Genomic DNA, 24419 nt, shown 5'->3' on the forward strand with positions numbered 1-24419 from the left:
CAAAGTGTTCTGTTCAGTTTAGGGGGTAACGCATTTACTTTCAGGTAGAGGGAAATTGATTGTGGGGGGGAATGCATTTACCTTTATGTAGAGGGAAATCGATTAGTTATTGTGGACAAAGGCAAATGCTTTAAATTATTCTTCTAAAATGGTCATCATGAAGATTGGTAGGTGTAATTTGCCACACAGTGTCATTAAGAGCTGATTTAGAAGTGTCTTCTTGCTAAATAACCGAAGTTATATGGAAATAATTAGTGAGAAAATTTGTTATAGACCTTAATTTCTTAAAACTACTTCATCTCTGTGTGACATGAGAGATCTCACCTCCAATCTCATGTGCGGTCCTCTCCCCTGTGGAAATCTCAGGACTTGATAGGAATGCAGAAGGACAGGAAGCGCACTCAGTAGATATGAAAGACCTTCTTAACTATTCGAGGCTTGGGAAGCTGGGATAGGCATCAGAGGCTACTGCACTCAGCGACAAATAGATTCATTTTAAGGGAATCTTAGACGTGGATGAGATAAGCAGAACTAAGGAGAGAGAAGCCTATTACCTGGGAACATGCCTTCCATCATAAGACTTAGAAGTGGATGTTTCCTGTTTTTTCCATTTCATACTAGAAGCAAAAAAGGCTTGTCAGAGCTCAACCCTAGCCTGAGGCAGTTCTGTCACCCCACCTTTGCACTACAGAATTTCCTGAATAATAATGGTTCCCGATATTATGAATAATTTCATTTATTTTCCCCAGGAAAGTGTCAAAAACACTTGAATGCTTGCTAATATCTGAAGAAGGATAGTGTTAACTCAGAGTGTGGAAGCAAGGTCTTAGAACACAGTGACCAGAACTATTAGCTCTGATATGCAACACAGTACAGACTTTGTCTCAGATCTTAGCTCATATCACACAGTAATAATTTTACTCATTATTGCTTCAAATTGCTGTAATAAACGATCATCACAGAAGTCTAAGATATGATATAGGAAAGGGAAAATCTTCTGAGGCAAAATTGTCAGAGAGTCAAATATACAAATGCAATCTTCAGACTGGCAGGCAGAGAGAATAAATAGGAAGAGGAATGTAGGAGGAGAAGAAGAAAGAGCAAGAGAACAAGAGGAGGACTCTAGGGACCAGTTACACAGTCACTCAGCTACACAGCCACACAAGCAGCCATGGAGTGAGAGTGAAAGGAAGATATACAGATATAAGAAAAGAGAAAAGCGCAGAGACACAAGGTAGACGGTTAAGAAAACCTGGCTAGAAACAAGCCAAGCTAAGGCCGGAGCTTTTGTAAGTAATAATAAGACTCAATGTGTGATTTATTTGGGAAATGGGTGGCAGGCACCCAAAAGACTGAAGAGAAAAAAAAAACCCAACAACAAAATTATGTTGTGTAGAAATTAGAATCACTTCTCCTACAGGTTGAAAAACAATCCAAAATCAAAGCTGCGCCTGCGTGTGCAGCTACATTGTCTTACACTGTACTGAGTCTTCCTTGCAGTAGCACAGTGATGCTGCACAATGTAAGCAGATCAGCATTTAAGTTGCCGATTCTGCCAGCTGCTTTTTGTGGTTTTATTTCAGAAATGCAATTGCTTATATCCTCTTGATAGGAGGAAAAAAATGGAAGATGTGTGATCGGATGTGGTCAAAGTCTGCTGTAAGCATATATGAAAATTCCACACCAAATCCTGTTAGTATGTGCAATTGACATGTATTAATAAAGGGAGATGTTTAAAATAGTTTTAATGTACAGATATGATTACTTCTATATTTTCCTTCAAAATTCGTTTTCTTATTATTATTACATAAGTACTTTAAGAGTTCCCAGTACTTAAGAGCACAAAGACACACAAATCTCAACTAAACATTGTTATGATAAAATCCTGGAGAATGGGAATCCATGGCTGCTGATGTAATAAACCAATCAATAAATCCAGGCTTACTCTGAGCACAGCACCCTTGGGTGGCCCCAGGGGAAGTTGAGGAAACCAAGAGGTTGGGACTTTTAATAACCTCAGTGGTGGAGCTGCTGATTGTGTGGGCTTTGTTAGGGGCGGGGCAGAGTCTGGACTGAGGCAACCCCAGGGGAGGGCTCTTGGGCTGGAGCCTCTACCCAAACATTTCAGACTCTTTGTGTATAGGGAAGCCAGGATGCCAGGGGCTGAAGCAGTGCTTCTAATCAGACTTATTGGGTATAGGGGCATCAGTTCAAGTCTGGCTACTTCCTGTGGGCATGGGATGATGTGGGAAGGGGGAGAGTTGGGATTTGGTGCCTTCACACTCAGCAGGAAGTGTGGAAGGAGAGGCATCAGGTTACCTACCATCATGGAGACCTCAGGCATCTGCTTCTTGAGGGAACTGAGAAGACAGGTTGCTAGGAGGATAAAAAATAGACTCTTATTATCGGCCCTATGGACAGTACTAGCCATGGGAAGGGGGAAAACTGCCAGAAAGAAAGCCAGAGAAGCAGTTGCTGGGTAGATCCCATTTGAGCCTGGAGAGGCAGTGCCAATGGTGAAGTCCCAAGCGCTGGTGTAGCTGCTCACATATCTGAAGAACCCTCTGTAGGCTGGCCTCAGTTCTGGCAGCAGGAGGGACCTGTAAAATATGCTTGAAATTGGGTGGGATCTAAATAGGCTCTGGAGATGGATAGTTTTCACCAGACCAGATTTTTCGAAACAGCGGCAGAACTTCTTCCAGCAAACTGCAAGTATCTGTCTGTAAGACAGCTGGAACAGATTTACATTTTGGTGTCATAGCAAACAACTATGGCTGTAGGTTAAAAGGCATGGCCATTTTAGAAGACAAAGGAAATTCTAAAATTCTAAACTTCTGAAGTTACATCTGAAATCTGTTAATCCTGGGCTATGAAGCCTGTGAAAGAGGTATACCTGTCTGTACTTTTAGCAGGAAACTTAACTAATGAAGTAAGGAGTTACCAGTACCTTACGTCATCAATTGCCCTTAGACAGATCTGAAGGAATAAGTAATGAGCAGAAGTGAGACAGCTGTTCCAGCTACCCAGGCAATCCCAAGTCTCTCTGCAGTCTTTGGCAAACAAAAGTCTCAGAAGCAGTACTTGCCTTTAGCCGTTGAGCCCAGGAGTTCTGACAGATCTTCCTGTAGGGTAGAGTTTGGTCTTCCTATCTTGGCAGAATGAGATAGATGATCAATTCCTCCAGTATCCTGTCATGCAGCCCAGGTAAAGTCCAGGCAGCAGATGATGTGAAAGGCAGTTTTTTTGCTTTGTGACTGAATTTGCCACACACAAAGAGAAGCCTCCAGGAGGAAGTTCTTCTGCAGTCATGTGTCTTCTTGGAGGAGCTACAGGATAATGCAAAAGCTGGCATGTCTCTCTATCATAAGAAGCTCTTTTGTTGAATGTCATACTCTCAGATCTGTAAAGGTACTTGAGAATCAGGGTACCATTACCTGTCAGGTATATCTAAATTAGACATATAAGGTAAATTTGGACATACAGTTTATCCAATCAGTTACAGCTAGGAGAGGCAAGAAGACATAGAAGGAATATTTTAGTCTCTGGTTTTCAGCTGTGGTCCTAATACCTAGAGCATAATCCTAGTATGTAGAAGGCAAAACCATTGTAAACAATTTAGTGTTTTAAATCAATATCAAGGGGTTTACTCTTAAGTCACAAAATTTGCCTGCTGCAAGATTCATTCTTGTACACGAATGTAGAGGTGCAGCTTTAATATCTTAGTAAATCAGCATTGCTATAAACCTTATTTTTTATAAAACTTGTTTTTAAGACAGGGAATTATGTAACCTCTATCTCTGACCTTAGCCAAAACGGTGGCTTCCCTCGTGTTGTAAGGTATTGGTAGACCATGTGTTGTTTTAGAGCAGCTGTAATCTGGAATTATAAATTTTATAGATTTTGAAACAAGCACAAATACACACTCAGGCATAAAACAAGCATACTGTAGCCATATTATTTACATATTTTTATCCATACAAAAGAATACGCAAGACTTTAACAGAAACAAAACTTTAACAAAAAGGACTAACAAAACTCTTCCTGGGGAAACTGTTGGGGGAGAGGGCAAACAGCTATGTGTTGGACATGAATCCCAGATGGGGAGCATTGACAAAGTTAGAGTGAGCATCCAGGAAAGGAACAAGTCAGGAAAATTAGAAGAGCAATCTGATGCAAGCTTGAAATCCAGACAGGCAGAGGAGCAAGGAGATTGATTTCCTGCAGGCAAAAGTTGGGAGCAGAGAGAAAGCCTACAGACAGTGGGAAGAGAGGGTCAGAAATAGAATGTGCAGGAACTTGGCCAGGGTAGCTTAGCCCCAGTTTTGATAAATTTTGAAGGGTTTTGGGTAACGAACTTGGACCCGGAAGTATCCACTCACAAGGCATTAGCAGGAGACCAGAAGACTAAGAGAGTCCTCCAAAATAGCCTGGGATCAAAACAGTAGGAGAGTTGGGGTTCCCCTGTGCAGGATATCTCCCAAACAAGGGCCCTAAAGTTAGAGACTGTCTCTACCCCAGAACAGACCAGCCACCTGCAATGTCTTGGCAGGCAGACTGGAAGACGAAAGGGCTCCTTCACCTCTTTAAAGGCTGTGGATTGAAATTGGGTAATTTACCCAGTAAGTCTGTCCAATGGCAGGGAACAGAGAGTGGTTTTCCATGGCCACCCAGTAGCGGGAACACTCAACTCTTCTTAGATTCGGCACCAAGTGTTAAGTTTAAATCCTGGCCAATGGGAGTCTGCCGGCGCTAATGTAATAAACCAATCAATCTAAATCAATAAATCTAAGTTTATTCTGAAAACAGCATTCCTGGGTGGGCCCAGGGGAAGTTTAGGATACCACAAGGGGAAACCATGTGGTGGGGGCGTTTAATGCCCTCGGGGGTGGAGTCACTCATGGCAGGCTTTCTCAGGGGTGGAGTCCAGACTGAGGTAACAACAGGGGAGGGGGCTTGGAGCAGAGCCTCCACCTGAACATTCCAGACATTTTGTGTATAGAGATGACAGAGATTGCAGGGACACTTTCACCCAAACACATATAATTAAAAGAGCACATATATGAACATGAGAGTAACATTTGGGAATTTATTAATATGCTTCTATTTCTAATCAAAGGAAGAAAAAATGACTTGGACATTCAATACATCAACTCACAAGACATGGGTGAAAGCAGAGGTATTAATCCCAGAAGGTCTGAAGATATTTAAGGTATAAAAATAAGGTTTTATTACAATTTAAACTTTTACTTTGCTAATATATAATTTTTCATACACTGTTAAATTTAAATTAGAAAAGTATATTTGTATCTTTGGGAATAATAATTAGATTTTCTTTTCTTTATATTGGACCCTTAACAGGCCAGGTTTTCTGTGAGCAGAGGAACTACTAGCCCAGTGGTCCTCAACTCTCCTAATGCTATGATCCTTTAATACAGTTCCTAATGTTGTGGTTATCCCAGCTATAGAATTTTTTCATTATTTACTTCATAATTGTAATCTTGCTACAGTTATTAATTGTAATGTAATGTAAATATTTGTGTTTTCTGGTGGTCTTAGGCAACTCCTGTGAAAGAGTCATTTGACCCCAAAGGGTTGTGACCAACAGGTTGAGAACCACTGGACTAGAGGGCCCATTCTTACACAACCCTTGTTCATGCTCTGAATATTCTTTCCAGCTCCCAGCATTGCCCCAGGCAAGCACCTTTCTTCATGATACAGATATTTTATTTCAGATACTTCTACTGAAACTTGGGTGATGAAATTACTATTTATACCATTATACACCTGAAACATATAGAAGACTTGGTGGATGATCACTTTAAATAACTGACTTGAAATTTTTGCTATTTGTAGACTATAGGCCAATGTTAGCATGTATGCAAAAATAAAAGATTGACTATGTGTGACTTACAAAACGAGCATCATTGTTTCATGGTCTTACTGTGTTTAAACACCTCTCTCCAAATACTGAGGATAACCATGTGGACTTTTAGAATTCCATATGTCCTAACCCTGGCACTTTTAAAGCATAGTGTTTATAAATCAAAGTCTTGTAAATTGAAGTTTATATTACACTTTTTAGGTTTAACATTTTGACACTAGTGTGCCATTTTATAAGCTGATATTTACAACCGCTGAAGGACATATTCAGTAAGTATACTTTTCCACAAAGTGAAATTAGCCTGGTCATTTGGCAAAAACATAAAGCAAAATTTAAAGACAGTACATTTTGGAGTTATAGTTTCTATTGCATAGGAGATAGAATTAAAATATTAATAGAAAAAGACAGAGTATGGAGATCAAAGTTTAAACTCATCAATTTTGAGACCCCATATGAATCATATATCAGGTCTCCCGATGCTCTGAAAAGACATAACTGCTGGCCAGTAGTGTATGTCCACATGCATTATTGATTATGAGAGAATGATGTAACCGCATGCATACTTTTCTCCTAACACAGGATTTGAATTGAATACTATCTTCTGAAGCAAAACTTTAAATGTATTTGCCATTGGATATTTGATCCAAAGTATTTTTTAAACAAGAAATATGTACTTTTGTCCTTGAAAAGATGTCTGCACAGAACCCTTAAATGGAATGAGGCTAAAAGGGGCCAATCTTTGCTACCAGTATTTTGACAGATTTTTTTGTATGACTTTCAGTGATGTTCTATTGAAATAATAACAGAGATGTCCTCTAGAGTAATAGAGAAATTCTTTTTTGTTGTGACTTTTTCTGGTGAGAAAAATCTACTTTCCCCAGAAAGTGTACCAATCACAGGACAGAGCAGAGCAAGAATTCCATCAATGAAAACTTGTCAAACCAGTGGATATGGGGCAGATTTAGAGGAGTGTGGAGGACAGTCATCTCACAGAAGTAAGGCTATGTTCTAGCAGGCCACTTGATGGTTTCTGGCCACCTAGCTAGCTCTGCCCTGAAATAATCACACAGAAACTGTACTAACTAAATCACTGCTTGTCCCATTAGTTCTAGCTTCTTATTGGATAACTCATATTAATTTAACCCATTTCTATTAATTTATATATCACCACATGGTTGTGGCTTACCGGGTAAAGTTCCCAGAGTTTGTCTCCAGTGGCTCCTTGGCTTCTCTCTGACTCCACCATTCTTCCTCCCAGCATTCAGCTTAGTTTTTCCTGCCTACCTCCATTCTTTTGCCCTATTAGGTAAAGCCAGTTTTCTTTATTAATTAACCAATTGTATTCACAGCATACAAAAGGAAATCCCACATCAAGGCTATCTCAAAGGCAGCCTCATGTACCACTAAAAGCCAAAACTTGTGTGATAATACGCGCAAATTTGAGCTCCAGGTTCACTGCAAATGGCGGGCAGATGGACAAGTCAGTTTCTTACAGGCAACTCTGTAGGTGCAAGAGCCTCTTCTGCCAACAGCTGGTCACTGGTTTAATAATTTCATGGGAGGAAGGTTTTATAATCTAGTGAATCTTGTGTCAGCTCTTTTGGCTTGTGGGGTTTACTTCCTGAGGCTTTTGAGCACCCTTCCTTTCTCCAAAGGAGAATGCTTCAGATCCAAAGATATTGCTGCATAAACTGTCAATACTTGTAGTGTCCTGAACACTTGAAATGGAGCTGAGGTGATTCTGAAATCGGATTCTCATCTGATTTCAATCCACTAAAATTACAAGTAGCTAGTGGCTACTGAATTGGACAGAAGGAAACCGGTTGCCATCTAGTGAACTGTTTCTGCTACATCCTTCTGCAGTTCCTTAACTGTTACTCTTGGTAGGGCCTCAAGGACTCCTAATGCATTGACATTGTCCTGCATTTGGCTGGCAATGAAAGACTAAATCACTTCCTAATGTTGTGCATCTCCAGAAAAGCCAGGAAATCATCTGGACAAAATAGAATTCATTCCCGTTAATTGGTGATACTTTGCTTATTGGAAAACTAGCTCTATTTGTGGGTGTGGTTTTTTAAATGTTGCTTCTTTTTAAATATTTACTCTTATACTACACTTCTTTACCCTTTCCTGATATTTCCATTCAGGTTTTAAAGCATTAATTTTTAGTAGTTTACAAAACAGACACGGTTATAGTTCCATGGAATTAATGACAATATTATTTTTCTTTTTTGAAAATAAAAGAAAGAAGACCATAAAAATGATACCCATTTGCAGTAAAAGGAATCCTCATGGTTACATGGATATTTGATTCTTCTTGCTTGACTTCCCAGAAAACTTCACGAAGTCCATGTGCTTATCACTATCAGAAATACAGATCAGATTTGTCAAACAGAAATCAGATTTTGCCATCAGATGCATTGGCTGTGTTTTAAACAGATGTTTCCTCAGTGGCTTATCTTTGTGACCCTCTTCAGTTTTTTTTCCTGTTTGTTTTTTTGTATTTTAAGACCATGCATTCACCTATTCATCAATTTTTCCCATAAAGGTTGTTTTTGAAGGCACAGTTTTGAGACAGAGAAGTTTTATTGGGCTTGGTCAGTTGTTGGTTTACACCTGTGGCCAGACCCACTCACAGCAGCTTTATTCTGTTGACGAATACACTTGTGCCAGTGGCCAGTGCCTTACTCATTCTTCAGTTTGTGATTCTGGAACGGGCTGCTCCAGTGGGAATGATGAAGATTCTGTCAGGAATATAACTCTAGAGGTTTCTGGTAAGTTGACTCCCTCTAGGATTGTTTTCCTGCTGTCATTCATGATAGTGGGATGGAAATAGCCTTTGCTATACGCGGGCACAATTTCTTTGAGGGAAAATGAAAGTGCTTTCTCACTCTGAAACTATTAGCATTGCTCCCTTGTTGGCCTCTCTGTTAATTTAATGCTTGGTGTCTGCTGCGAAAGTTACTAAATGTCCGTCTTTGTTCTTAAGATAAATTGTTATGATTAGCGTGGTGTGTGTTTTCATGTGTTGGGTGTAAGTGTGTGGGTGTGCATGTGTGCATCCATGTATGTATGTATACTTTGACTAAAGAACAAAAAGAATAAGAAAGAGCTTGGTATCTTTATTTATAGATATATACCAGATTGATAACTTTTGTTAAATGTATTGTGTATTCCCATCTAAGTAATTATTTTGGAAGCTGGGAAGGGAGAATAAAGAAGATGTGGGTTGCCATTACCCCCTCCCCTCAACCCAGCCATGGTGACTGTAGACGTTCCTTCCAACCATCTATGGTCTTAAAGAAGGCCAAACTTGGCCAACACCTTCCCTCTGGGCCTTGAATGAAGTGTCTCTGATGAGAGCAATGAGGAAATATCCTGTAATAATTCAAATATCACACTCCCATGGAAATGGAATTTGCATTAGAATGCAAGCAGAGGTTCCCATGTGAGGTAACTTAGCATCTAACTCCATGGACTGTTTGCAGAAACCATGAGCTCCAGTGAATCTGTTTACTGTGTCACAAATAAACGGGCTTTTGCAAAAATTAAAAATTTGGCATTTATTTTCCTGTAAGGTTTTATTTTGTGAGATATTATATGTAGGGGGAAATACTGCAATAAGATAAATTCCACTCTGTTATGAAAAGATCTTTTATACAATATGCTTTCTTTGATGGTCCAGTGAAGACTTTATTAAAGTCATTGGGGACTCTGGGAGAAGAAAATGGGCAAAGAAAAGAGTCCCCCAGGTGGGTCTGATTATAAACAGAAGTTCACTTAGCTCTTCCAGCCATGTATAATCTTCCAACCAGTGTCATCTCAGTGGGCTTTGCACTTGCTTTCCTTTTGCTTTCAAAGAGAATAAGGAGAATTTATGTTCTTTAATGTATATGACATTCATTTCATTATATTTTATTTAAACATTTAATAGAAAGTTTACTTTATTTTTTTTGGGGGGGGACATTCACATTTCTAAAAGTTTTTATTATTTTGATTTCAAAGACTGAGAGAGAATACGTCCCTTTTTAATTGTTCATTTGGAAGTTTATCTTCTATTTTTTCCCTTTGGTAAATGCTTCTTTGACAATTCTCTCCCCACTCTCACCGGGCTCCTACATCAAATGCATCCCTGAACCTGATGCATTTGATAAAAAAAAGCTGATATTTTACTATTAATTTTGTACAATTTTTTTTTTTACTGAAATGTCATGAATGACTTGTCTGTCATTTTTCTAATGTAATCAATCTCAGAATTATTCTGTAAGTTCCTTTGGAAAGACAGCTTATTTGTGCCTATCAACAAATTCTATTGTTTACTCTTCTTAATTTTTCACATGCCTTAAACCGAGGGCCAAGACTCCTTTTGGCTGTCCATGGCACCATCCCCTGGAAAGAGGGAGGAGTGATGGAATAAAACTATCAATGTCTCCTCTGCAGCTGTGTAAGACAGGATGAAGAATCTGATCCCTGTGACATGGTTTTCTGGTCAGTTTTAGGGGACCAAGCCAACATCTGAAACCTTCTGAAATCACGAGTCAAGCTAACACTTCCTTTTATCTTCATTAGTCATTTTGTCATAGTGACAATAGAACTGACCCAGGTGTGCTGCTCTGGGGAACCCTATTACAGTGAGTTAGTTGCATCATTATAAGTTTAGTGTTCTCTTCAGTAAAGCATTATATATTTGTACACATAAAGGTATGTCCTTATAAAATAAGAGGTTGTACTGAATTTTTAAAATATAATTGAAACATTTTACACATATTTTAGGTTTCTGTTTTGCAAGTCTGAGTTTTAATTCAGATTTTACAGATAAGATTTCAAATTTGTAGCTGAAGTAAAATGTCTTTATATGTTTTTGAACTTTTAGAAACATTTTTCCCTTTCTTCTTTTTTTTTAAATTTATTATTTTTTGTGTGTGTGGTGTTTAAGTACATATGTTCACGTAGAAGGGAATAACAAGAGGTTGAAGTCTACTGTCTCTCTCTATTGCTGTATTCCCTATGAGATTCTCTTGGTGAACCCATATCTCAATTTGGTTGGACTAGCTGGTCAACAACCTCAAGGGTCCTCCTGCCTTCACCTTCCCAGCCTTGGATAATAGGTACACACTGTCCCACCTAATTTTGTATGTGATGTTGGGTTCTGGATGCAGGTCCTTAAGCAAACACATTATTATTACCTCAGCATTTTGTATGTAATTTGAACAGTTGCAGAAATATTTATGATACCACAGAGACTTGATAAACAGTAATTTATGGGGTTTTCCACATGATAATCTATACACAGTGTGCCTTTATTAAAGACATCTCACATAGATACTCTTTAAAGCTACTGATTTCAGCTCCTCTTTTTAGTGAAAATATATTAAGATTCTACTCAGTAGATTGTCGAAAGCAGGTGGATGTCATGTGCCACTGGGTTTGTTGGTGTTTTTCTTTTTTGTGTCATGTGCTCTGTGGATCTAAAGAGCAGATTTACCATGCACCTGGTTCAAAGAGACAAAACTTTGGGCCCTATACCAACACTAAAGAACCAAAGGCTGCATGGTCCCCCAAAATTCATCTGCATCTTAAGCTTTGTGAACCACTTTGACAAAGATGTTTCTAAAAATGAAGACAGCTTAGGGAAGAAACAAACGGCATATTAAAACTCACTATAAACTAAAGGCAAAGTACTTCATAGCCTCCAACAATAGAGAACCTCAAGCCCTCATAATTTCACTTAAAAACACAATTATAATCCAAAGCAGAGATTTTGTCATTTATTATAATCTTGTATAAATAAACACAGTTAATATTCAAATGTATTTGTTTCCCCATGTTCATTGAAACTTTCTACATAATAGCAAAAATAAAACAACTTTATTCACTGCCAGGGGAAATGAAGACTGAAAGTAATGAGAGATTTATGTAAAGTTTATTGAGGAATCAAAACAAAGGAACAGCTAGTGTGCTTAACAAGAATGATTCTAGAGCAGGTTCTGCTTAGGAATGTACGTACTGTGTGATTGTATATGTATATGCTCTTCCTCAAAGAAAGGGGAAGACAGTGTTTACAAGGGGTGAGGACAAGGACACAGTCTCCGTAGGTAAGATGACCCAATTAGAGAATGTTCACTGCACCTAATGATTATGAAGATGTAAAATTCACTAAAACAGTGAGAGTAGAATTAAATGTTCCTATCACTCATAGGATATCACAAATGATGTGTTACCTACCTTTCTTGTCGTCAGCATTTTGTAATATATACATATAACAATCACTGTGTTGCACATCTCTAAATCTTTAAATTTATTCAATTATGCATCAACACACCTGACATGCATATTTAACTATAGTATCGTATGGGCACAAGAAAAGATTTTTTTTCAAGACAGGGTTTCTCTGTAGCTTTGGAGCCTTTCCTGGAACTAGCTCTTGTAGACCAGGCTGGCCTCGAACTCACAGAAATCCTCCTGCCTCTTGTATTTTGACAGCTGACAAAAAATCTGGATTATTTATCTTCTTTCCTCCCCTTGTCTCCTCTCCCTTTTGTTCTCCCCTTACTCTTTTTTTCTTTCTCCCTCTTTCTTTACATTCCTATTTCCATCTTTTCTACCTCATTATCCTTTTATGTTATCTTCCATTTTTTTGAATAATTTAAATATTTATAACAAAATTATTGAAATATGTGTATCAAGAATATCCTAAGATAGTCGCTATATTCCTAAGCATCTGTCACATAAAACTTATCAAATTTTAAGACACAATGCAGCACAGATAAACCTTGGTGATGCTAAACAACATGAAGTAAATCAAATTTACACAATTCTACTTTGATGAGTGAGATTTATAGACTTGTGAAATTCATAAGCACATTTCCAGATACTGATATACCCCTATGAGTAAGAGGTCTACTGTACTCAATTGTATGTGAGTTACAGAGCTTTGGTCCTTGTGGGATTCATAAATATCAACTTCATATTTATGACATACCCTTATTAGAAACTAATATATAGTCACTAAATAAGATGTCCGTATTAGCTCCCACACAATATTTCTTTGTGTATCATTAAGAACTGAAGCAAAAGATTCATAAATATTTTACTGTTTTGAACCACATTCTTATAATTCTTTTTCTTGTGCCTTTATAATGCTATAGTGAAACATTAAGAAAAAGTATCATCAGCATATGAAAACATGACTCTAACAAACTAACTGGGAGAGAAATTTCTTTGAAACTGTGAAGAGTGTCATGCACTCCATTTAGAAGCAGTGAAAGGTACCCCATAATTACAGCAAGGAAGGTGACCAAATAGGCAAAATTATGCTTATAATTAATGTACTTCATTTACGGCAGAGGTATGTCATTTTAATTTTACACATGTATAGCATTTAGCACACTTAGTATGCCAAGCTGTCATTATATCATTGAACTTGCTTTCTTCTGATATTTTTTACTTCACCTGAAACTTATTGAAATATGTAGGGAAACCATTATTAATGAAAAATGTCAATATAATGAAGTTAAATTTGTTTTTACACTATACAACAACTAAGGTTGGAAATAATTGTTTTCTAAAAAAACATTCCTTGTAAGTGTACTAGAACAAATGTCATCAATAAAATCACCCGAGTGGTGTACTATGTTTTCACAGAGATTACAACATCCTTGTGCTTTCCCAAATCTTTCTGGTGATAGATTCTTAAAAATTAGCTTTACTTTCCAAAGAATAGTGAATGTTTACTGTTCTGCACACAACATAATAGTTTATACTTATTTTTATTTATGCATTTATTTTATTTGTGTGTGGTGAATGTATATGTGTGTGCGTCTCTGCCTGCGGATGCTTGGATATGTGTGGTGTGTTTTCCTCTATAACTGTATACCTTTTTTCCTTGTTTTGTTTGTCTAAAAACTTAATTCAAGAGAAACTGTATTGTTGACCTCCAGATGGAATCTGGAAGACATGTTTTGAGGTGCTCTGGCTTCGTTTATGAGCATCCTAATGATATTAAAACACAAAACACTACTCTTCTCAAGTGTAGTGTCTCTTCCCTGAACCTGGGACTCATTGAATAAGGTTAGACTGGCCAGCCAGCTCCATGGATCTTCCACCTGACTAGGACTGGAATTACAGAGGCACACTGGCATGCCTGCCTTTTCATGTGTGCTGGGTTCCAAACCAAAGCCCTCATGCTTTATCAGAAGCACATTTCCCACTGAGCCATTTCCCTAGTCCAACTTTTTAACTGATAAAAAATTTGGATGATAAAAGACCTGATTCCAAATTTTGTTCTGTAGACAATTTTAACATTTATAAAACTTATTGTCATTTTTACCATGAAAAGTTTTGCACCTTTTTATCTGCTCAAAGGTTTGGGGGTTCAGAGATCTTGTGACACCCCCCATTTTCACACAGTGGCTTGCAGGTAATTAGTAGGATGGCATCAGTAGCAGCCAGCTGCTCCAATGAGAAGGATTATGTATATGGACTTTCTTCCTTTGGGCAACAGTATGGAACCGATAGCCCTAAATGGTAAGACTGAGCATTTTACCCAGTTAGGAAAAGCAAGAGGAAAATGAGTGGCCTGAGTTGATCAAATGGAGGCAATTCCGGATGAAGCCAGAAAGGTTGTCACTTTATGGGATAGGATTTTTGTTTTAGGGGAAATGTCTCTGCAAATTGGGTGATGCCTTAGAAATAAGTGGGAAGGTTAAGGTCACAGCCAAGACTTTACAACTTTCAAGCACATTTTGGAGATCATGTATATATTTTATATCTTATTTTACACTTCATTTCCTGACTTAGAAGAGACGTGAAGTGGCCTAGAGCTAGCTAAGCTCACAAGGAATGACCAAAGAATATTTTATGTATGGCCAAGGAGAGACAGCCATAGCTAGTTTATAGGTCTGCATGGTTGTGACAATAGCAGAATAGACTCCCTGTGAGGGGGGTTACTTCTTATCCATAACCACACCTTCAAAACTGTTCAGCATCTATGAAAGGAAATAATACCCAAGAGGAATCAGTTTCAGGTGATGGGGGGGGGGTGAACTATGCTCCCTTGTTAGGTTAGTTCATGTAAGTTCTTTGTTTTTTGTATTTATTTATTTATTTAAGATTTCTGCCTCCACCCCGCCACTGCCTCCCATTTCCTTCTCCCTCCCCGTATCAAGTCCCCCTCCCTCATCAGCCCAAAGAGCAATCAGGGTTCCCTGCCCCTGTGGGAAGTCCAAGGACCACTCACCTCCATCCAGGTCTAGTAAGGTGAGCATCCAAACTGCCTAGGCTCCCTCAAAGCCAGTACGTGCAGTAGGATCAAAAACCCATTGCCATTGTTCTTGAGTTCCCAGTAGTCCTCATTGTCTGCTATGTTCAGCGAGTCCAGTTTTATCCCATGCTTTTTCAGACCCAAGCCAGCTGGCCTTGGTGATTTCCCGACAGAACATCCCCATTGTCTCAGTGTGTGGGTGCACACCTCACAGTCCTGAGTTCCTTGCTCATGCTCTCTCTCCTTCTGTAGTTGCTTTCTCTTTATTTATGGAGAATTGTATTACAACGCAAAAATATCTGCTCATAAAGAAAAACCTGTCTTTGCCTTTCCATGTTTCCTTCTCCATACATTACAGCAAGTCACCTCACCTGGGACTTTGAGTCTGGTTTCTGTGGCTGGGAACCATTTTCCACAGAAGACTCCCACTGGGAGGTGGTGGAAGCGCTGAGCAGTGGAGAACACCCATTTCCTGGGGCTGGCCACACAGAGGACACCAACCGCGGTAAGGCGTCCTCCTCTTTAAAAGGTGTTTTCATGCATGTTGAGATGCTGATGCTGTGAGCTTTCATTTCTAACTGCAGACTAAATGAAGCATTGTTCTTCTTGTCTTAAACCCTAAGACCTGATTAATAATTAATTATGAATTGGGTCTTTTGAAAGGAGCATGCTTATGTCAACCATCAATTTTATGGTTGCATTTGAAAAATATTATAGTGATGATCTAAAGAGGGAGGTAACACTTCTGATGGATTGTGCAGCAGGCTTCCTTTAAGCATTCCAAGTCTTGCAAAACAGAATGAAAAAATAGTCTCATCTATGTGGAAACAGAGAAAAAGGATTCAGCACTATAAAACCTGAAAATTCTCTAAACTATACACTACAAGACATCATTATAACTTTTGCATATCCTCATAAAGCCAAGGAACCATAACTACCTGCAGCGTTCTGAAAATATTCTGTGACACTCTCAGGCACACATAACAGCCTTGCTCTCTAGTTCTTTGTTTTGTTTACATTTCTATGGCAAGGAACACGCACGCAATATTGCATTAACTTTGTCATCACACAGTTGGAGGTCGAGATCATTTTCATGATCTAAACATTTATAGAAAAATGTTCCAACCAGGGAAACATCTTGAAGGGGGATGGGAACATTGTTAGAATTTCTGTTTGAGACATGGCAGAAGAGGAGAGGAGAGAGTACTTAGGACTTTGAAAATTTTCTCTCTGGGAATTATCCTGCTTCTCCTTTGAGACCTATAAAGAAGTATGCCAAACACAAATCTCAGCAGAATTTTCAATTACGGTCTTTGGAACATGAGGTTGGTGGAACATTGGAAGTAATCAGGGAGGAAGACTGTGGACTACAAGTATTAACCAGGTTTATTGTTGACTGGTACAGTAAGTTCTTGACATTTTGCTTGTTTAGCCAGTAAGCCTTAGCATCCCCCTTAATATTCAGTGCTACAGTGACTTAAGCTTAAAGTTTAAAATAGATATAAGTATCAGTTTTCTTTGTATGCTGATATGCATTGATCCTTTTTCTGTACCCAGGCCAATCATTAAGCCAATAGCATGGAGAGAGCTAGGTGCATGTGGTAGATGCTGTGCTCCCAGTGGTTGAGGTAGTTAGTCAGAATCTGATAGCTAAAGCCAGAAAGCATATATATATATATATATATATATATATATATATATATATATGTGTGTGTGTGTATGTGTATATGTATATATATGTATTATATATATGTATGTATACATGTATATAAATGCTGGGTACTAGTGCATTACATCATTGTGGTAGTAGCATTAAAATGAATCTCTCTCTCTTCCGGTTTGGTTTTGAAGCTTTCCATTTGTAAGTTACAGCTTTTAAAACTCATCTCCAGTGTTTCCTCACACACTTGCACAGAACTATGTACAGTTTTACAAGAAAGCAGAGTGGCCCAATGCTAGAGTGCGCGGATATTTATGTTTATTTTTATAGTGGACTAGTGATTTTCCTTTTCTTCTTTTTCCTTTGTTTCTCTTTGTCCATTAATAACTGTTTTGTTAAAACATACTAAAAAGAAGCTCATAGGTCACCTCCTTTCTGTTTTTTCACAGAATCATGTACAGGTCACAGATGTTTACTTAGTTTTTATGTGCACTTAGCTCACAGACATTCCAATATACTATAAATTATGATTAAGCCTTTGTGGTTTTGTGTGAAATTACAATTGAAATATAGTAAAGTACTGTCTTTTTAGCAAAGGGACAGTGAGTTTTAAAACTTAGGCACAGTTCTATAACCACCAGACAAATCAAGATATAGAATGATTCCTTTCCACCAGATGTGGCTTTGTAGTTGATACTGCTCCCTTACCCAGCCATAGGCACCTGTTGAGGCTTTGTTGAAGTTAGCTTGATTTAGGAAATAACCATGCTAGGTAAAAGAGTAAATAATTATATTTTTATTTATTGCAAGGGGGGAACGTATAATACAGGAACCAGAAGTCCAAGCTAAGCTATGCTGTGAGGGAACCACACAGAAAGAGGGCACATGGGCCACTCGCTGTTTTCATCTAGGTCCCCAAAAGTCACACCCTAGCTTGGTCCACCTCTTATAGATAACCAGTTGGCAAAGATTTTCTATTACCTCCCCGTTTTGTCTAAATAAGAGTGATCCAAACCCAATGCAAAACTATATACAATAGGAACAGATATCAGGTATAAAATTACAACCAACATAAACAATATTGAGCAAGGAACACATGATAAATGTTTTAATAGACATTCTATTCCAATGACTCTAAGTCATGCATTGGAAATAGGCTTAGCTAAACCATAGTAACAATGACTATCTTGTCTTCAACTCCATTGAAGGCCTGAGAAGGGGATAATATTACTTGAGTAAGCAGTAAGTACAATCAAGCAGCTTCCAAAGTGAGCAGTATATGACAGAGACAATTGGCTACCTCAGCAATCACCCAAAGTCTCATTTGCAATGCTGAAACAACCAACTTTGGCTAAGGCCTAGTGTAGCTGACAGACCATTTTCAGAGGCAGGAAATTTTTCAGAAACATCTTACCATCTTGGCAAGATTTGGCAGTCCTTTTCCTTGTGTCCTGCTTCTCCAGTCCCGATACCATGTACTTTGTCAGTGGTGAAGGCATGGGAGGTTCCTTGCCCACAGGCCAATTTCGCCAAGAAGAAAACAAACTCTGAGTGGAGTGTCTTCAGTGCTCAACATTCTCTTGGGAATAGATTGGTGCTGTCAAAAGCAATCATGTCTCATGTCAACAGAACCCTAAGTTATTTAAATGCTATGTTCTACAGATCCTTAAAGTGGTTGAGGATTACCTATCTAGGCAGAATACAATCTATGTATCTAAAGAACCTAATTAACCTGACTGTATATATAACAAACATGAACAACTATTGACCTATAATATTTAAAACCTGAATAACTTAGAGACTAAGACTTCATGTCAGAATATTAAATAATCTGTAAACAAATGAGCAACAAATGAGGACAATAACCTCAAAATGTTAACAATGTGTAAGTATCTTGATCACAGGTATGAAAAATATATAATGCAATATGAAAATATATCCTAAAAGTTGTATCAATATACAAAATGTTTTAAACAGAGGTAGAAACATGTGTATGCAATCTGACAGAATGATTTTGCATAGGTGTACAAATATTGTAAATATAAATAACAAATATAATTTGAGCTTGTATCAATATATAAATACTATACCAATGTAAATTATCCATAAATAATAGCTCACAAGTATTCACTCTTTTACCCAGTATTATTATTCATGTGTATAAGTTCACATTAAATTATCTATTATCCCATTTGATTTTTCCTTTTCTTTCTTTCTTTTTTATCCTACATAAAAGTGAAAGGCACTATAATCTCTCCTGGGTCTACACCTGATAATTGATGAAGTCTCAATTTACTTTTTATAATTAATTCAGAGACTATTTCTACATAAGTTTTTAATTTTTTTACTTGGTTTATGTATTTAAAAGATCCATTATAAGATAATATCATCCCTCTGCATCAAAATTTCTGTGGTAGAAGTTTTGGAAGGCAATATGACTAGAATACAATTGATATTTGGATTCACCCTATCCACATGTGCCTTCTGTAATTTCTCCTCAACAATCATCAATTCCTTTTCTGCTTCAGCTGTTAATTCTCTGGGACATTTAAGTCTTTGTCACCACCTAAGGTTTTATGTAAATGAATTATCAGATCAGGTGTTATACCAACAGCAGGTCGTAGACTAGAAACGCCTCCTAACAATCTTTGAAAGTCATTAAGAGTCTGCAACTGGTCTCTCCTAATGTGTGCCTTTTGTGTTCTAATTTTCTGCAAACTTATTCTATAACCTAGGTAATTAGCAGAATCTCCTCTTTGAATCTTTTCAGGAGCAATTTGTAATCCACTTTTAGGTAAAGCTTTCTTTACTTCTTCAAATATTCTTTCTAAAGTATTTGCATTTGAATTAGATAACAGAATGTCATCCATGTAATTGTAGATTTAGGAAATTGCTTATGTATTATTTCCAATGACTGACTTACAAAGTATTGGCACAATGTGGGGCTTTTGAGCATTCCATGATATCTCCTAGTAGGCTGAGAATCATTATAAGTAGGCACTGTGAAGGCAAATTTTTCTCTATCCTTTTCTTATAAAGGTAGAATGAAGAAACAATCTTTCAAATCAATAACTGTAGGAGGCCATCCTTTTGGTAACAGAGAAGGCATAGGGATTCCAGATTGTAAAGAGCCCATAGTTTGAATAACCTTTTTGATAGCTCTAAGATCTGTCACCATTCTTCATTCTCCAGATTTCTTTTTAACAACAAATTCAGGAGAATTCCAGTGGCTGGTAGATTCTATGCTGAGCATCTGGTTGCTCTTATACCAGCTGTTCTAAAGCCTGAATCTTTTCTTCTGTTAGAGACCACTGTTTGAACCATATTGGTTTCTTTTTTTTTTTATTGAGAAAAGGAAGAAAAACAAAACAAGTTTCCACCTCCTCCCAGCCTCCCATTTCCCTCCCCCTCCTCCCATCCTTCTCCCCCTCCTCCCACTCCTCTCCCCCCCCTTCTCCAGTCCAAAGAGCAGTCAGGGTTCCCTGCCCTGTGGTAAGTCCTAGGTCCGGCACGGGGTTTTGATCCTACGCAATGTGCTGGCTTTGTGGGAGCCTAGCCAGTTTGGATGTTCACCATATTGGTTTCTGAGTTAACCATTTTAAAGGCAGGGCTATTAGTACCTCTGAAGGTTTATCAATTGCTTTGTGTTTTTGTGCAGCCTGAATAGCTGGTGACCTTTGTCTATATCTGCCCTAGAAACATAAGATTTTTGAGCTGCAGGAATGATAATCTGTGTACTCCATTGCTGTAATAGATCATAACTCCACAAATTCATTGCAATACTAGCTACATATGGCTTCAACCTTCTTCTCTGTCTTTCTGGATCTATGCATTCAACCTACCTCACGCTTTGTTTCACTTGAAATAGGGTTCCAATACCTCGGACTTGAACATCTGCCTCTTGAGGAGGCCTGTAGTAGGATGAGCAGGCTCATCCTGCTGCCCAGCTAGCTTTATCCCCAAAATAACCGCACAGAAATTGTATTAATTAAATTACTGCCTGACCCATTAGATCTAGCTTTTTATTGGCTAACTAACTCTCACATCTTGATTAACCCATTTCTATTAAATCTGTGTATCACCACGTGACTGTGGCTTACCAAAAGATTCTAACTAACCTATGTCCATTCAGGCCAGAGATTCATGGTGTCTGTCTGACTTTGCTCTTCTTCCCAGCATTCTGTTCTGTCTACTCTGCCTTTCGAAGTCTGCCCTATCAAAAGGCCAAAGTAGTTTATTTACTCAACCAATGAAAGCAATACAAATACAGAAGGACTTCCTACACCATTTCCCCTTTTTCTGTTTAAACAAAAAAGAAAGGCTTTTACTTTAACATAGTAAAATTACATATAACAAAACAGTTGTTATCAAGCAAGAATTACAGTTACAAAATTTATATCTATTTTATCTTTTATCATAACTAAGGAAAACTATAACTATCCATTCTTCACCTCCATCAAAGACTCCAGAAGGATATAATATTACCTAAGTAAACAGGAAGTGCATTGTAAGCAACTTCCAAAACTCTTGAAATGACAGAGACATCTCACTGCCTGAACAGTCACGCAAAGTTCTTCTGTACCATTTGGGCATCCATATTTAGCCTACAGGCCCATAATATCCAGCAGACTTTTTCATGAAGCAGGAAATTTCAAAGACTGTTCAGTTGCTTTCTTCCGTGTCCTACAAAATGTCTTGCAGACTCTTTTATGAAACAGAAACCTCGAAGGATCATCTTACCTTTAGGCAAGTTTAACAGTCCTTTCTCTGTGGGTTCTGCATGTCCAGTTTATGCATCAATTTAGGCAAGAGCAGTTTCTTGCCCAAGTGGCTAATCAATTCCATAAGGAGACTCTTCGATGCCCATCTTCCGCTTGAAGTAGATTGGTGCTGCCAGGAACAGACATGTCTCATTGTTACGAAAAGCCCTAAGTTATTAAAACATTACATGCCATATTCTGTAGTCTTTGAAAGATATGAGGAATGCCTATCTAAGTGAAATATATCTCTATATATCTAGAAAATCTAACTAACATGACTACAAGCTTGACTATTATTGATGATTATCCATTAACAACCTATATTTCCTAATTATACATTACATTTTTAAGTGAACTACACAATCACCTTAATCAAGATCAGAAATACATATACATTAACAAAATTGACCTTAAACGTGTATTAGTAAATCAGGATTTATACAAATGCAAATTATTCATATTTATATCATATCTCCCTTTAAATGTAAAAGAACATTTATAGATAATATTTGGGAATTTTCTATCCCATTGGATGTGTTTATTCTCACCGAGGTTCCTCTATCAATGCATAGGTCAATACATCAGAATTGTTTTAAAATTTAAATTCTGAACTCAATGTCTTAAGCAATTACATTTTCCCTAAATATCTAGTATTATTCTGTCTGTAAATAATGACAATTTTATATTTTTCTTTCCTGATTTTACTCTTCTGTGAACACAAGTGTGTATGCATGTGTGTATGCATGCTTGTGTAGAGTTTTTAACTGTCCATGTTCTTCATTCACATTGGATAAAGCCTCTGGGAATTGGTGAGTGGAAGTAGTGGTATCTGCTGGGTTTCTTTTGGTCTTATCTCCAGGAATATATCAAAAATTCAACCTAGAGTGCCATGTTTGCTTAATCCAGTTGTCTGTAACATTTCTTTTGGCTCATAATATATATTTGTTTTTGAAAAAAAGTCATAACATGAGTCGAAATTTATCAATTAACCTTTTTACTTCTTTTGTAATAGTCTTGTGATGTTCAGATTATGCTTTTTGTTTATTGTAGTGATTGATTTTTAAACACTAGGGCCACTCTAACTATTCTTGAGCCAAACTTGTTAGGTTGATTTTGTTTCACCTACTCTTGGTGTACTCATATATGTATGTTTACCTATGATTTTTACCTATGTTAATTAACAGACTGGTCTTTCCATTCTTAAGACACACTCAGTCTAATTTTCAGGCCATTATATGAAACAGGCATGTGTCTACAAACATAAAATGAATGTAAACATGTGCAGTATCCTAGGAAGCAGTACATTTTGCTTGCGAAGTCCCCCTGTTTTTAGTTTACTCAGCATTGACCTGAATCCAGGAAAATTACTATCTGAATGAGGTGTTTTTCAAGTCGAAACAGTTGGATTTCTATTTTGCCTACAGACTGTGTTTCATTCTGCCTGTCACTTTGTGGTCATCAAAGGGCAGCATCAGACACCGACATTGCTTGGCATAAGTTTCTTTGTGAGTTTTCAATATTCAAAGTAGCTCTCCCTCATGCAGCTCAGAGTGTACGATCTTCCAAGCTGCTAAAATATGCTGTCCTTTTAGCATTTGCTGTGAGTACGTCCACGTCAGTTAAAATCTAAAAGCAGTTATTTTCTTAATGTTCAGATTAGATCTTTAATTAAGCTCTCATCCCCTCCAGCATAGACAACAATGTCAAACATGTAAGCCCCAAGAGGTACCAGACTCATTGCATGCATGCATCTCCTTCAGTACATTTTGAAGAGACTTAAAAATAAAACTCCCACGAGAGTTTCCTAAGGGCATGTAGAATATCTAATTGTAAACTTGAAATCTTCATTTAACTTGATTTCAAACTCTGTGACAGGCGTTAAAGCAATAAAAATGTTTGTTTAGGTAATTTGCATTCAGTGTTTATCTTTTATCAATTAAATTTTGTTTTAGATATTTAATATCATACATACAAAGTTCTCTGGTTATTCACAGAACATAGTGGTAAATAGTGGGAATGTGATTTTTTTTTAACTTGAGTTACAGTTGAGTCAGGCCAACGAGGTCAAGGGGGCCAAGTGCTAAGTGTGCAGCAGAACTGGCAACTGCCCATGTGACTTCACATTTGTTTCTGCTTCTTTTTCCAGGATCATTTATTTATTTTGGTCCACAGCAGTCTACTGGGATGGCCAGGCTTGGAAGTCCCATTCTTACCAAATCCCCTACTGCCTCTACTCCATGCCAGGTAACCAGCTCTGCTGAGCCTCCACTGTCTGTTCCGTGGTCCCAGCTTTGAGCTCAGATTGCACTGATAGCAAATGCCTGCGTGTTTTCTTATCACTTTTCATGATGCTTTAAGAGGTTTTCAGGAGCTGCTTTGGTCTGAAATGTTTTGACCTTCGAAAAGACTACAAGGTACCACGTATACTGTTCTATTATAGGGCATGCTAGAGCTTTCGTAGTTTTACATTCTTGTCACGCGGGACTTTCAATGATCTAAAGTGGATGGTCTTTGCCTAATTTACTATCAGTTTTGCTCGAGGGTAAATTTAGTTGAATAAAATCAGTTAAGTAAGTGCCTGTCAAGAGGAAGCTAAAATAGTGAGAAAGGATGGATATATACAGAAAAACTACATTTATTGATATTTTTTCAGTGAGTCATTGAGTTTCTTAATACTGCCAAACACACAACAGGAAGTAAAATTTTAATTCCATTTCAGTATAACAGAGAAGGAAGCATATCTGGGCAGGAATTTATATCTTTGGTTTGCCCCTTTCAACTGTGATACATATTGTTTGACCATGACTTTGGAGATAGTATCTCTACTGAAATGATTAGTATTAGTGTACATACTTC

The 24419-nt window shown here is 37.8% G+C and overlaps 1 protein-coding gene across 1 annotated transcript in view; it reads left to right on the forward strand.

Moving 5' to 3' along the window:
- Malrd1 (MAM and LDL receptor class A domain containing 1) overlaps positions 1-24419 on the forward strand; it is a 616720-nt gene that overhangs the window by 73505 nt on the left and 518796 nt on the right. Inside the window, exons 8-11 of the mRNA XM_041630809.1 lie at positions 5117-5209; positions 8430-8655; positions 15502-15648; positions 23710-23807. Coding sequence (XP_041486743.1) covers positions 5117-5209; positions 8430-8655; positions 15502-15648; positions 23710-23807 — 564 coding nt within the window. The remainder of the gene's footprint in view (positions 1-5116; positions 5210-8429; positions 8656-15501; positions 15649-23709; positions 23808-24419) is intronic.

Source organism: Microtus oregoni, unplaced genomic scaffold (genome assembly GCF_018167655.1).
Source record: "Microtus oregoni isolate MIOR12 unplaced genomic scaffold, Mior012 000035F_ref0000213, whole genome shotgun sequence".
Lineage (NCBI taxonomy): Eukaryota > Metazoa > Chordata > Mammalia > Rodentia > Cricetidae > Microtus > Microtus oregoni.